At 31.3% G+C, this 15,102-nt stretch overlaps 1 protein-coding gene across 1 annotated transcript in view; it reads left to right on the forward strand.

The window, feature by feature from the left end:
* The window catches only part of LOC117122747, a 78,218-nt gene that overhangs the window by 53,250 nt on the left and 9,866 nt on the right, over positions 1-15,102 (forward strand). Inside the window, exons 36-48 of the mRNA XM_033268454.1 lie at positions 4,331-4,471; positions 4,754-4,876; positions 5,733-5,855; positions 6,022-6,128; positions 7,204-7,423; positions 8,165-8,407; positions 8,548-8,790; positions 10,661-10,788; positions 12,014-12,224; positions 12,933-12,962; positions 13,189-13,218; positions 13,597-13,623; positions 14,466-14,495. Coding sequence (XP_033124345.1) covers positions 4,331-4,471; positions 4,754-4,876; positions 5,733-5,855; positions 6,022-6,128; positions 7,204-7,423; positions 8,165-8,407; positions 8,548-8,790; positions 10,661-10,788; positions 12,014-12,224; positions 12,933-12,962; positions 13,189-13,218; positions 13,597-13,623; positions 14,466-14,495 — 1,656 coding nt within the window. The remainder of the gene's footprint in view (positions 1-4,330; positions 4,472-4,753; positions 4,877-5,732; positions 5,856-6,021; positions 6,129-7,203; positions 7,424-8,164; positions 8,408-8,547; positions 8,791-10,660; positions 10,789-12,013; positions 12,225-12,932; positions 12,963-13,188; positions 13,219-13,596; positions 13,624-14,465; positions 14,496-15,102) is intronic.

Raw genomic sequence — 15,102 nt, forward strand, 5'->3', positions numbered from 1 at the left:
ATATGTATCAGCCTATGTATATATATATAATATATATATATATATATATATATATAAATCCACAAAAATTCTCTTGACCTTGTAATTTATTTAGCCACCCAATCTTACGTCGTGACCAATAGTTTGAAAACCTCTGGGGTAGAATATACTAAGTGATAAAGCATGAGTGGTATAGCGATTTAATTATACAATGCACCAAACATACTATTCAAATGTACTTTTTATTATTTAGCTGAAGGAAACTGTTCATTGGAGTGTGTATACGGTGCTTGCAGCACTGGTGTAAATGGATCAGAATGTATCTGTAACATTGGCTTTGAACTATCTAATGGAAATTGCACTGGTAAGAATGATCAATATTATATTGCACATGTAACTACAATTCAACTTCAGTTGGTGATTTCGTGATATTCGTAATGTTAGAAGCTTCCAAACAACTGAGACCACACCCAAACGAGAAAGTACAACTAAAATATAGTTTCAAACCAGCATACAATGGAATTCAAGTATTCTAAAGGCAAACTTTAAGTCTAAAGCCTGTTTTTCAATAGGCGAATTTATTCGCGCGAATCAAAGCGTCGGTTCACTTCCTGATCTCTGATTGGTTGCGCATTTTTTTCGCTCCGCAAAAACTCCAATAGATCGGTTCATGCACATGTGCATGAACCGATTTCGATTATTCGCGCGAATAAATTCGCCTAGTGGAAAACCGGCTTTAAAATTATTTTGTAGACTGCGTTGTGGCCTTTGACTTTGAATATGCCTACTGTATTGTTTTAGCCTTTCTCATACATTCCCCATTTACCATCCCAATTATAAAAAATACTAGTTTAAAAAAATATACATTCCAATTTCAAAATCTAGATGTAGATGAATGCCGTGATGACGGAATGAATATTTGTGACGAACTTGCAGTGTGCAATAATACAATAGGGGGCTACGAATGCGTCTGCAATGAGGGTTATGAACTTTTAACAGGCACATTTATATGCAATGGTAAGATACTGTACTATATACTATTAAAACGCCATAGGAATTTGTTATTATTATATTATATTATTATTATTATTATTATTATTATTATTATTATTATTATTATTATTATTATTATTATTATTATTATTGCTGTCCTCACCACCGTCATCATTTATTACCTGCCAGCTATTGTTATTGTTTGTTATTATTACTTAAATACCCTACGCATTTGCTTTTATGTAAACTATTTTCGTAAACTTGCACTCAACATTGGCAAGATTTTACTCAAGATATTTTGTTTTACTTACAAATTTTAGTTAGGCCTCTTCGTTTGATTAACTCTGTAATAGAAGTATTACTATATTTTAAAAGTTTGCTACATAAATGTTTGCAGTTTTAGCACCATCATCCGAATGTTTCTACTTTTAACATTTGCAGGTTTTCAAGGATAACGAAAAATATGCCGTGTATGTCACATTGCTTGTATTACACAGAAAATACTGTGAATGCTGTTACTTATACCTTTAATAAGACTGTTTATAATTTATACCATGAACATTTCAGATATTAACGAATGTAGTAGTACTACCTCTTACCCTTGCCATGCTGATTCGGATTGCGCTAATGAACCACCTGGAAGTTTCAACTGCACATGCCGATCTGGTTTCAATGGTGATGGTCTAAGCTGTACAGGTAATGGTGACTTTTTGTCCCTTTGTCCCACTATCACAATATCACCATGACACTATATCAGAATATCACAATAACGAAGTTTGTCAAACATTTGCTGGGAAAATAAGGTACCGGTAACAGGCGGTGAATTCCTGCTTGAGCGTATTTTTTTGCTAAGGATATATGCATTGGTGGGAGTGCCCTCTTTAGATACCGGGCGGTTAGTAACACTGTCGTCTACAGCCTGTTTTTAGCAGAAGAGAAATTGGAATCTGGATGAACAGTTGAAAATGCTTTAGCCTAATGCTGAACCTAACGCGAATGGTAAACCCATTTAAAGTAATTCAATTGAAGGTAGGATTACGGAGCAGTACTAGTTCCTGTGGAAACAACAATAATTAAGACCTTCGCTCATCAACGACTGACTATTTATCAGTATAATTCTGTTTTAATTATTTTTTTCTTTGTTTAAAAACAAGACATTAATGAATGTGCAAATGATGAAAATAATAACTGTGATCCGAATGCTGACTGTATCAACAACAATGGTTCATTTGTATGCAAGTGCAAATCTGGTTTCGTTGGCGTGGGAGTTACCTGTTTTGGTAAGTTGTATTATTGCATACCATACAATCTTCCTTTGAAAAATCATTGATAATCAATCAATCAATTGATCGATCGGTCGAATAATTCATCGGTCCATCGATCCATTAATGCATTGATCAATAGCAATCAGTCGATCGATCAATTCAATCAACAATCCATCTATAAATCAATCAATCAATCGATCGATCGATCAATCCATCATTTGATCAATCAATCACTCATTCGATCTATCGAACAATCAATCAATCAATAAGTATATCTATCAATCGATCGATCACGCGATCAATCCATCAGTCAATCAATCAATCGATCAATCAAATCAATCCGTCAATCAATAAATCAGTCTATTTATCTATCGAACAATCAATCGATCACTCTATCAATCGATCAATCCATCAACATACATAAATAGATCAATAAACCAAACGATCATAAATCAATGAATTGATTAATAAATATATATACACAGTATATATATATATATATATATATATATATATACATAGGCTGATACATATTATATATATATATATATAATAAAATACTATTATTATTATCGATATTGGGACCTTTTCATCTCGATATTATTTTAACTGTTAATAAAACAACGTTCAAAACTCCAATAAAATAGTATTGATTGATTAGTCCACAAATAACTGCAAATTATTATTTTTATTATATTGTTGTTAGTATTATTGTTAGTACTGTATTATTAATTATTATTATGGGGATATTGGGACCTTTTCATCTCGATATTATTTTAACTGTTAACAAAAAACGTTCAAAACTCCAATAAAATAATATTGATTGATTAGTCCACAAATAACTACAAATTATTATTTTTATTATATTGCTGTTAATATTATTGTTAGTACTGTATTATTAATTGTTATTATTATTATTATTATTATTATTATTATTATTATTATTATTATTATTATTGTTGTAATTATTATTTTCTATAAATATTTATAAAGATACCCTTTTAACTTGATTATATATTTGAAAGCATATTCATAACGAAAATTGGGGTGGGGTGATATTTTTACAAATATTAATTAAATATTATTCATGTCTTTTAAATATGTATTTATCTTTGTTAGATGTCGTCGAATGTAATATTGCAGGATCGTGTCCAGATAATTCGTTATGTACCAATACGGTGGGCTCTTTCAATTGCACTTGCAATGAAGGTTTTGCGTATAACCAAACAGACGAGACGTGTGATGGTGAGTTAGAGATTACATCGAGATGTTCTCATTCACATTACAAGTCAGTTGTGACGTCATCACTGTTATTTGCACTGAACTTTCCTATTCCCGATTGATCACTATATCGATATAGTGCCTCCGATTTTTTTGCGTCTAGTGTGCGATAACGTTCAAAGCTGGGGCGATTTACTACAGTACATCGTGATGGAATATTTCGTTGCTAGGCGGGCTTCTGGCAAATTTTCTTTAGGAAATTATTGCTCCTTCGGCTTCTATTTCATGTGTACTCAAAACCTGACCATAATGGCTTATTATTGTGTGAATTGTCTGGAGCTATATGTAATCGTCTTCATTTCATTGTTTACATTTAATAGACATAAATGAGTGCGATGGTCCTACCTGTAGCACGAATGCTGAATGTAGCAACACTGTAGGGTCTTACACATGCGCATGTTACGAAGGGTTCCGTGGAGATGGGTCCCAGTGCACTGACATCGATGAATGTGAAGAGAATATCCATGACTGTGACATTAATGCTGAATGTGCAAACACGAATGGCAGTTTCAGTTGTGTGTGTAACACCGGGTACGAAGGAAATGGAACCACGTGTTCAGGTAAAATCTTACCATATTAAACGTATTTGTATAACTATCGTTACGGAATTATTATGTCGGACAGTTTCAGCGCAGTGACACTTCTGTTACTATGCTACTATTATCATTATTATTACTTTTTTAATAATTATTTGTATAGTTGCTAATGTTAATAGGTACTCTTATATTCATTATTTATATCTTGTTAACACCTGAAAAATCATGAGATTTTATATAGCAATGTGTGTTAAATACATCTTTCATGAAACATAGATATCAACGAGTGTGATACAAATAGCACTACGCATGACTGCGACGCTGTCGCCATCTGTTCCAACGTGGTAGGGTCATTTGTATGTACTTGTGACATGGGCTACATTGACACGGGAGCTGGCAAAGAAGGAGATTGTCAAAGTAAGTCAAACATTTTTATAGTTATAGTTGTGTATAACCATATAAAATGCCAAATACATTAATCTATAATGCAAACTAACATAAGTCCAAAATAAAATGTGTTTAGTTGAATTACCTGACAAGACCAGTGGCGGATTCTTAATCATACATTTTCTTACCTAATCCTCAACCATGATGGGGCTGAGGTGGTATTCACACCATATCTGTGGAAGGTCCATGGGCCACTGAAGATATACCTTGAACCTTTAAATTTTAAAGGTTATTTCATTATTCTATTTATAGATATTGATGAATGCACTGTAAATATTCACAATTGTGACATAAATGCAGAATGTAATGACACTGTTGGATCGTTTGGGTGTCAGTGTAACGACGGGTATACAGGCACCGGTATCAATTGTGCAGGTACGTTACGGAGTAAGCCCGCTGTAAAGGCCAACTCAGATAAAAATTCATATGACGCAGCCATACGCAATTTACCGTCGGGGAGATTTTAAGATCGTCGTGAGAATACTAAACATAGACTCATGACGACTACGTTTGATACAGACATGACGCGACGATAAATTGCATCGGACTGCGTCGTGCAACGTTGTTTGGTTGTTAACACGAACATTAGCTAAAAAGCCACTTCATAGTTTGAACTGTGCATGCCCGTTTTGAAGGCCAATCAACATAAACAAACAGTGAACACACACAACATAGGCTTTCAAGTAAGCGCAGTGCTTAGAATCGGAATTCTTAGCAAGCTATGACTAATTTATCTTAACGATATATAATAGTCGTATGATGCACGTATTCCTTAAACTACGTATCACTGTTCACTTTCTTCAAACAATTCCGAAGGCAGCGCCAACTCCACTGACTGGCTGCTTGGCCTATGTTGTGTGTTAAAATGTTTGATTGACCTTTAATACGGGCTTGAGCAGTAAAGTCTGCAAAGTGACTTATCGATGTATAATCGATTAACTGGTAGTTTTCTGTGTGCTGTTATCAATTATTTGGTATTCATTTCAGCTTATTTACAAATTTAGTTATTTATAGGCCTATAGTGCTTTATTATCTTTTTATGAGGAAAAAATATTGAAAGTATATAACATTGGACATCGTAAAGATCGTTTTGTTTGTTTTCTTTGTCAAATCCTTCGATATTATTTTGGTTCTAGATTTATTTTGTATTTTTTATTTACGAGAAATCATAATGATTGTCTGAAAAATGTTGCTTAATTTAACTAATGTGTTTTTGAAAAAATCATATTAGACGAAAACGAATGCGACACCAATGGCACCTGTCCAGAAGTTAATACAATGTGTATGAATACAGACGGAAGTTTCTTTTGTAGTTGCTCAGAAGGATTTAGTAATATATCTGGCATATGTACAGGTAACACTCGCTGAAACAAATTATATTATAATTTCATAACATACTATATTTAGTATACAGGACAATATATTTCACACACATTGGTAGTGATTTTATGACAGCCATATCTATCAGATAGTACAATATGTTCTTTTGATATTTTCGTATATTTTAATATCACTTTCAGAGGCGTTGTCATTGAATCTTCCTGTGATCTTCACCTATATTGGAGGCCTAGAGGTCGGACCAAACACCAAACTGACCTTAACTCAGAAAAATACTCTAGTTAAAGATGTAAGTAATACTTGTTAACAAGCGATGTCGTAATAATGCATGATGTAATAATTTTGAGATCTGATCTCAGAAAAAAAAAATCATCTGTATCTCAATCTCTTAAAACTCAATAATGAAGGTGTGCTTTGAGGTTTTTCCAACACCAGTTATATCCAGAAATGTATTGAATATTGTTAAACGTGTACGAAAATTATTGAAAGTAAAAGTTAAAATGGTTCAGAAAGTCGGTCAGAAAGTCGGTCGCATTTTAATCTGCGTATGCACTGTACAGTACATATCCAGAGTCATTAAGATAGACCACAAATTTGTAATAATTTTGTGTATAATTGTTGGATAAATACTAACAATAATAATGATAAATGAAGGTCCTTTTGTATTTTTTTTTGTTTATTTTATTTATATATTTATTCTGGATACAAAAACAATAATATTCATGGATAAAAACACTTATATCCATTTTGTTCCAAAAAGCCATGCACATGATATCTCATATCGCTGCGAAAACAGATCGATACCATATTTCGTGTAGTTTAATTTACCTTTTTCCAGACTCTAGGTTTTTGTTCTTACCTTCATCGCGAAAGCTGCAATCAGCAAACTGTATCACCTTACGTTTTCAGGTGACTATTTTGTGTAGGGTATACATAAATATAACATATCCTACGATAAAGTAACAATCTCTACGCAGTTACTATATTTTATATAATTCCTTGAATACAAGTAACTATTATTAAAATGCTTTATATAACACCTTACACATCCAGATCTCTCTGGTATATGTATTTGAACATCGTTGTATACATTGTTGAATACCTGTCCGGGTTATGTATTTTGTGTATGTTATCACATTTTGTATTATATGTTATCTTTTTTTCGGTTCTCATTTTATTTATTCAGTTTTTAATTCTGTTATTAGAAAAAGACTCGATTTTAATTGGAAGTAAAATGTAAAGAACTCAAATCATGCATAAAGATATCTTTATAACAGTCACGTACGAGTTTGAGAGGTGGTTTATAAAAGTTCTCCCTATTTACAGGATTTAACCTTAATTGTTTCTACAACTGCATTTTTCAGATGTCGGAGTTACTCAAAACAACCAGTTTATCCGCAGATTTGCTTGATGTCATGTTTATGGATTCTACCAATATCACAGAAGGATTATCGGTTGAATTCCGCATAGACTTAAGAATCGAATCAGGAACTAATTATACTCAGTTAGTAACAATTTTCGAATTGGCAACTGCTTTGAATGATGGGAGAGTGCCACCAGATAATGTTATCTACGCGCCACCAGGTAATATACCTATAAATTATTAAACTTCGTTTGTTAAATTAAATTACAATAAAATACATGAACATTTTGCCGGTATCAGGGGGCATTAACTACCTCACTTAGCATTAGCTACCTCACTTAAACATGTATCTTATGACAGGACAAATAGAAATGTCTGTCGATTATCTTTGTCATTTTATATGTTGTGTTTTTCACTAATTAAAGAATCTAATATTACTTAAAACTAGGCGCTATGCTAACTGCACTGAAAAGTAGTGCATAAATAAGCCTACATATTTTTTCATTGATTTAATTTATTAAAACAATTACGTGCAAAATTATCTTATTTCGGGGTAGTAGAGAATTCCAATTCCCTTGTTTTGGATGATTAGGACAACCCTTAACACCAACTTAACACCAAGGGAAGTAGGATTCTCTACTTTAGCTTTTTGTTGCGTTTTTATACATAGGATGTATTCGCTGTAGATCTACGTTTGGGGTTGCTTTATTCCGCATTTAATATCATGTGATTCACACTCATTAGTATAGCGGGCGGTGTCTGCCTTCGTAAATAAATCTAAATTACTCCATTGTGATCTATGTTCTTTCAGGTTAATAGCTAAAGCATATTAAATTGATTTGCTATTCTCTAGAAAATTTAAAATCTATAACAATTTGTTTTTGCAGTTGAAATAAATTTGGGTAAATTTTGTACTTCTAAAATAACTAGATATAATTATAAATTTTCATTTATTTATACAGATGTAGAACCACCTGTTTTGACATGTGTATCTGCTGTGACAGTCACAACGGATCCTAGTAAATCAACAGCTACAGTAGATATTACGTCACCTACTGTATTAGATAATTCTGATGAAGACATCGTTGCTACAAGCAGCCCGTCAATTCCAGCAAACCTCGCAATAGGTGTACATACAATAAATTTTACAGCTATTGACTCAGCTGGAAATTCCGGATTTTGCGACGTTATGGTAACAGTTAAAGGTAAGAAAATAATATAGACGCTCCTTGGTGGATATAAACAGTAGGCCTATTAAATTGTTACAGCATAAAATTCTATTTGTGTTTTATTATAAGTTGTCAAAAATGAATTACGTTGTTTGAACATTTTCTTTTGCGTGTAGATGAAGAGGCTCCTTCATTAGTATGTGCAGCAGATTGGACAGTTTACATTAACTTCGGTGAAGCATCAACTGCTGTGGTTATCCCTTTTCCGAGTGTATCTGATAACTCAGGTGAAACAGGTGATGTTACAAGTGAACCATCAATCCCATTAACTCTCGGCATTGGAACTCATCCATTCACTTTTACAACTTCGGACCAGTCTAACAATACCGGAAATTGCAGCGTAACTGTAACTATTGAAGGTACGAGATGCATTTGTTCTAGTATGATTTGATGGGTATTCATTCTGTCATTCAAGATCTAAACTGATATAGGCCTTGGCGAGTACGATATGAAGTTACAATGTGGAGAAAACCCTCAATAAAGACAAAATAAAAAATATTCATGTGAAAAAATATCATTTCTCATTGTCTGTATAAGTAGATAGTGTATAAACTGTGTTATTACGCTTAATCAATTTGTACACGAAGAATGGCACGTGCTGCAGGATAAGGCTGGATTTTCGATTTGTATTGGATACTACAACGGTTTTTATTTAATTTAGCGTAACAAAATATTTCATATTTATTAGAGACAGAAATTACAATTCATTGTACAATAAATCTGTTCGTTTGCATAAACGAAAGTGTAGGAAGTTGGAACGTCACTGGAGAAAATCCCGCTCAAGTGTCGATCCTGGAGGCCTATAAGAAACAGATAATGGTGCTCGTTAATAAATTAAAGTCTTCCAAAACCGAATCCATCAGGTGTCAAGTGGACTCTTGTTCTTGTGATAACAAGAAACATTTTGGCATATAGTTAAAAACCTTTTTCTGATGTTCTTACCCCTTTTCTTCTAACTATTGTTAACATGTCTCTCACTACCGTGTTTTTCATGACTCATTTAAAATTGCGTCCGTCAAACCTTTAATTAAAAAGCACAATCTCCAACCTCTCTTTTGTTTTCTTTTATGTGTTACTTTTCAAGTTTCTGAATTCTTCTTACAAAATCACCTTCATGAACCCCACCAATCTGCATACAAACCCGGACATTCGAATGAATCTGCTCTTAGCTGTCTCATTAATTATATTTTATACGTTGATTTTGGCATGGCGTTTGCCCTTGTACTGTTATATTTAACACGATTGACCATTGTGTTCTTCTCCGCAGACTTTCCTTCCATTTTGTTTTTTCTAACATCGTTATTTGCTGGTTTAAGTCTTACATTTCTTCTCGGTTTCAAGTTGTTAATATTTTTTATTCCACAACTGAACCCACTCAGAGTCGATGTGGTGTTCCCCAAGGCAGTGTTCTCGGTCCCCTTCTTTTTATTCTTTATATCTCCCCATCACAAATGTCTTACATTCCCACAATGTTACCCTGATGATATCCAGATTTTTCTTCCTTTTGATCCCACTGCTGAAACAACTGTTCCTTTTTGAACATATTCAAACATGGATGTCTCACAATATGCTGAAATAATCCGACATCACAACAATTGAACTTTGAGATCATTCCTTGTCGCAGCACTGAAAATCTGGAACAAGCTACTTTTACGCATCTGGAATCGATGAGCCCAGCTTAATTTAAATCTAGTTTGAAGTCTTGTCTCTTCAAATCATACTTCCGGTCATTACAGTACCTCTTGCAAGGCAGATGTTTGGTCATGAATCGCCCATTTCCAACCATTCACTGACTGAATTCATTCTTGCTTTTCTGTTACTTTTATTCTCTGTTCATTTTCAAGCTTGCGTGGCACAAGCGCCATGAGCACTTAATGGTGACACTGGCGCTAAAGAAGTGTCCAGAATTATGAATAATATATTTTAAATAATTTATATTTTTTCTTGTAAATAATACGATTTATAACATATGAAAATCATTGTGTTGTTAAGAATGTTGTCCTTTTCTCCTCAGTGAGCAGTTGTTAAAATTTTTCCGACAGTGCTTTGTTCAAACACTGTAAAATATACTGTATGTACTTAGTACGATAAAATACAATTTTTTTAATCTATAGATGTCAGAACGTCAACAAGAATAACATTTTTACCATAATTTAAATGTATTAGTTCAATAAACTGTATAATTTTTGAAATGTATTTGAAATGGTTTTTGAAATTTTATACTTGCAGCTGTAAATAGGATAGAGATGAGATTGACGTTTACTGGGGTGAACGGTCTTTCAGTTTCTTTTGCAAGTGATTTACTAAATGAATTGTCTGACCGTTTCATACTATACCAAAGTTACCTGTGCTCAGCTGTAAGTGATTCTTAATGATTATTTTGTTTTTTTAAGTTTCCCACACCATAATATGAGTCTATATCGAATTAAAATCTAAACATTATGAAAAACTGTTCTTAATCATTACACATGTAAATGAACATGGCGTCTATTTCCTCCCGGGGGGAGTAGACACTTTGTTATCGTCGGGCAATTGACCTTGTAAGAGTACATCCGGTGGAGGAATGATTGGATGAGATAAAAATTAAATTTCCGAACTATGATGCCATGCTAGATACGACATGTCCTAGTTATCAAGTGAATTGCTAACACTGAAAGCTGCAAGAATCTGTTTGAGACAGTTCATTAAAAAGTCACAGCAATCTGGTATATACTTGTACAGATATTCAAGTGAACTGCCAACAAAGAACGCATAGATAAGTTAAAAGTAAAAAAAAAAACAAAAAAAAAAACAAAAAAAACAAAAAAAACACACACACACACAAGCACACACAAAGCAAGCAGTAGACACACGTTCCCGCTGGGAGCCTTTTTTGCTGTTCAAGTTAATGACTGCTTAATTCGCTGCACTCAGGTGCGAACAACACACTATTCTTCGTCTGTAAAATTCACCACCGCCCTCTAAGTGAAATGGCGACACACCAATTCTATTATACATGTAGCGGCTATGTTTAAAATTTGTTATGTTTAAGCTACATTGAAGTGTTGCAAATAGAAAAGTGAAGAAAGGGGTAACGATTTGTTGTCAATCAATCATTAGATGGAGACCTTCTTGTTCTTATTACTTCTTTCCTTGATAGGGACCTTTTATCATTGTCTTTCTTCATCTAGAAGTATAAATTGTTATTTAATAGGAAGTGAATGATTTATAATTAAATTGGGTTTCGCTGAATGCATTTGTGACTTATGGAACATCTGCAGAGAATGAAATGAGTGAAATTCAAAATCCGTTGACATTTGATGAAAAACCCTCTGTATCTGAAAAAAAAAATCAGCGCTTCAAGTTATCATGGTTTTCCAAACATTCATTTGCATTGCCTCATATTAGCCTTCTGCAAAGAGTCTTGTATGATAGCTCACATGGTTAGTGGCTGGGTACTCGTTGGAACACGTGCAGACACGTGCAACATAATCTGTTCATTAGAATAAGTTTTGGATAATATGTAAATTTCTATTAGATATTTTCCTTACTGATTGTCAATTCGTTATGAATTATACGCATTCTTGATTTTTTTTTTCAAAGCTATCCTTATATGTCTCTGGTTTATTGGACTGCCGAGTAATGCAATTTAGTAGCGGAAGTATTGTAGCAGATCTTGGACTTGGCGTATCAGATCCAAATGTAACTGGTTCTGAAGTTGAAGCCGTACTTAGAAATGCAGCTGCTGATGGATCTCTTGTAACAGCAGATAATGTAACCCTCGCGGTAGATCCATCGACTATCTACCATATTGGTATGTACGAATATTATACAAATATGGTTTAAATCATAACTAAAAATAACTAACTAATAACTAATAACTAATTCATAATTCTCTTGTGTGATTAATGTCGTCGTCCACTGACCATGATACAATACAATCAAATCAGAATCTGGTGCAACAATAGCCACTCCCTTCAGTTCATTTGTCAGATGATGCAAAAAAACAAACTATAATACACACATATATATATATATATAATATATATATATTATATAATGTATAATATATATTATTATATAATGTATAATATATATTAATATATATATATATATTATATATATATATATATATATCAATTTATTCCAAAAATTTGTAAAATCTCTATAATCATTGAGTTTACAAGATCAAGTCAAGTACAAATAAAAATAGACTTCTTTAAAACATTAACGGAAAATCAAAGTAACAATTTCCACAAATGTCTGTTGCTAGCAATTTCACGCACATAATCTAAATGTAGATCTAACTCGTTAGAGTTACACATCTGTAAATTTATTTACGTTAAATCTCGATAGAGTGTATCATATATATATAATATACATACATATAGGCCTATACATATAAGTCAGACTGAACCAGTTTTCAATATTACATCATTTTGAATTCAGTGTGATAGGCCTATATGATAGAATGATAATGAGAATAAAATTAGTATTGTTATATTATCCTTTGTTTCTATAGGTGGTCCAACAGCGGCAATGCAAACAACAGGTTTGTTTATTCTTTAATAATTTGCACCTAGTGGTTTTATAATGAAAATTGTATACACAAAAATATAGATAATTATCAATTATCTCAACAATTCAATAAATTCGTCTATTATCAATGTTATAATCAATCAATGTTGTAATTACAGTCAAACATTAATATGTATGCATTTGCAGCATTATACAATAATAAAACATATTTTAATATTATGAATGTTTTGATTTTACAGATGTTACAACTGTACCAATGCAAACAACAGGTTAGTTAAAAAATATATTGATTAATAAAAATGCAGAGAAAGTTGTATACACAAAAATATATTTAGTCTCAATATAGATTATATCTATTACAAAAACTCAAAATCGTTTCCGTTATTAATGTTATTTATATATTCGCTGTTTTGAAAACCTTATTTACTTTACAGATAAGTTTTTATTTATTAAATATAAAAACAGTATATAAAATCGATTGTTTTTAACGTAAATTACTTTTACAAATATATTATTGTTAAAAAACAATTAAAATACATCTAGAAAAATAAGTATTGCACACTAAAAATTACATTCAAACATTACTCGCAGTATGCAGAGTAATTATAAAAACATATTTGAATATTATGAATGTTTTCATTTTACAGATGTTACAAAAGCTCCAATGCGAACAGGTTAGTTTTAAAAATGTATTTACTGTAATAATAAAAATGCAGAGAAAATTGTATACACAAAAAATTAGTCTTAATATACCGTAGATTATTATCCATTGCATCATAAATCGCATATAATTGTTCATTATCAGTATATTTTTATCTATATTCTTATCTAATTGAAATAATTTATATTTAATAACTATATATAGTACAACATCAATATAATTTGTTACGTAAAGAAGGTACTTGAAAGTACTTGAACTATCAAAAAATGTTAACAAATGTTGAAAAAGAACTCACCTAACGCTATAATAAAATCGATTGTTTTTACGTATATTACTTTAAAACAAATATAATATTGTTAAAACAATTAAAGATACATCTAGAAAACATATTTTAAAACATATTTTAATATCATAATTGTTTTGATTTTACAGATGTTACAACAGTTCCAATGCGAACAACATAGTTTAAAAAATGCATTCATTATTAAAAATGCAGAAAAAATTGTATACACAAATATACCGTAGATTATCCATTGCATCATATATCTTATATCATTGTTCATTATCAATATATAATTATCTATATTCTTATCTACTTTAAATAATTTATGTTATTAACTATATAGATAGTGCAATAGCATCAATATATTTTGTTACGTAAGAAAGTACATCTAAACTTAACTATTACAAACGTTAACAATGTTGGAAAACAATATTTAAAAACATGTATGTAGAAACAAAGTTATAATATTGCATAATAAAAATTTGGTTTAAAAGTTATTATCAGTATGTATTTGCATGTTATAGTAATTATTCTAACATAATTTTGATATTGTGAATGTTTTGTTTTCCCAGATGTCACAACAGTCCCAATGCAAACAACAGGTTAGTTTGAACAGCAATAAAAACAAAAAGAAAAAATACTGAGAAAAATGCATACTCAAAAACACAACTTATCTTAATATAGATTATTATTTATTACATCATAAATATTATACCATTGTTCATTATCAATATATTTTTATGATATTCATATACTGAAAACCTTATCTACTTTCAAGTTTACTTAAGGAATAGTACAATGAAATAAATATATTGTTACGTTAAGAAATTATTTTAAAACAAATAAAAATGTTAAATATATATTTAAAAAATTCGAATAATGAAAATACTTGTTTATCACATGTTGAAAAAATAGAATCAGGGGCCATTATTATGTAGGTCTTTTCATATTAAAAAAATAATAATAAATAAAAAAAAATAAATTCATCTTTTATTGTTTTGTTTAACTTTCTTAAATTTATACATTTATACATAATTAAGATGTTATTTAAAATAACCTTTAAAAATCAACCTGCCCGTATTTTACAAGGTTCCTTATCCTTGTACTTTTTTTTTTAACGCTGAGTAAATCTACAGCGATGAAAAAAAGCCCCTGTGTTAGATATCATACAATTTTAATAGTAAAACAAAACTGTATTTTGTATAAATA

This window comes from Anneissia japonica, unplaced genomic scaffold, assembly GCF_011630105.1.
Source record: "Anneissia japonica isolate Jap-2015-1 unplaced genomic scaffold, ASM1163010v1 scaffold1884_len437306_cov177, whole genome shotgun sequence".
NCBI classification, from domain to species: domain Eukaryota; kingdom Metazoa; phylum Echinodermata; class Crinoidea; order Comatulida; family Comatulidae; genus Anneissia; species Anneissia japonica.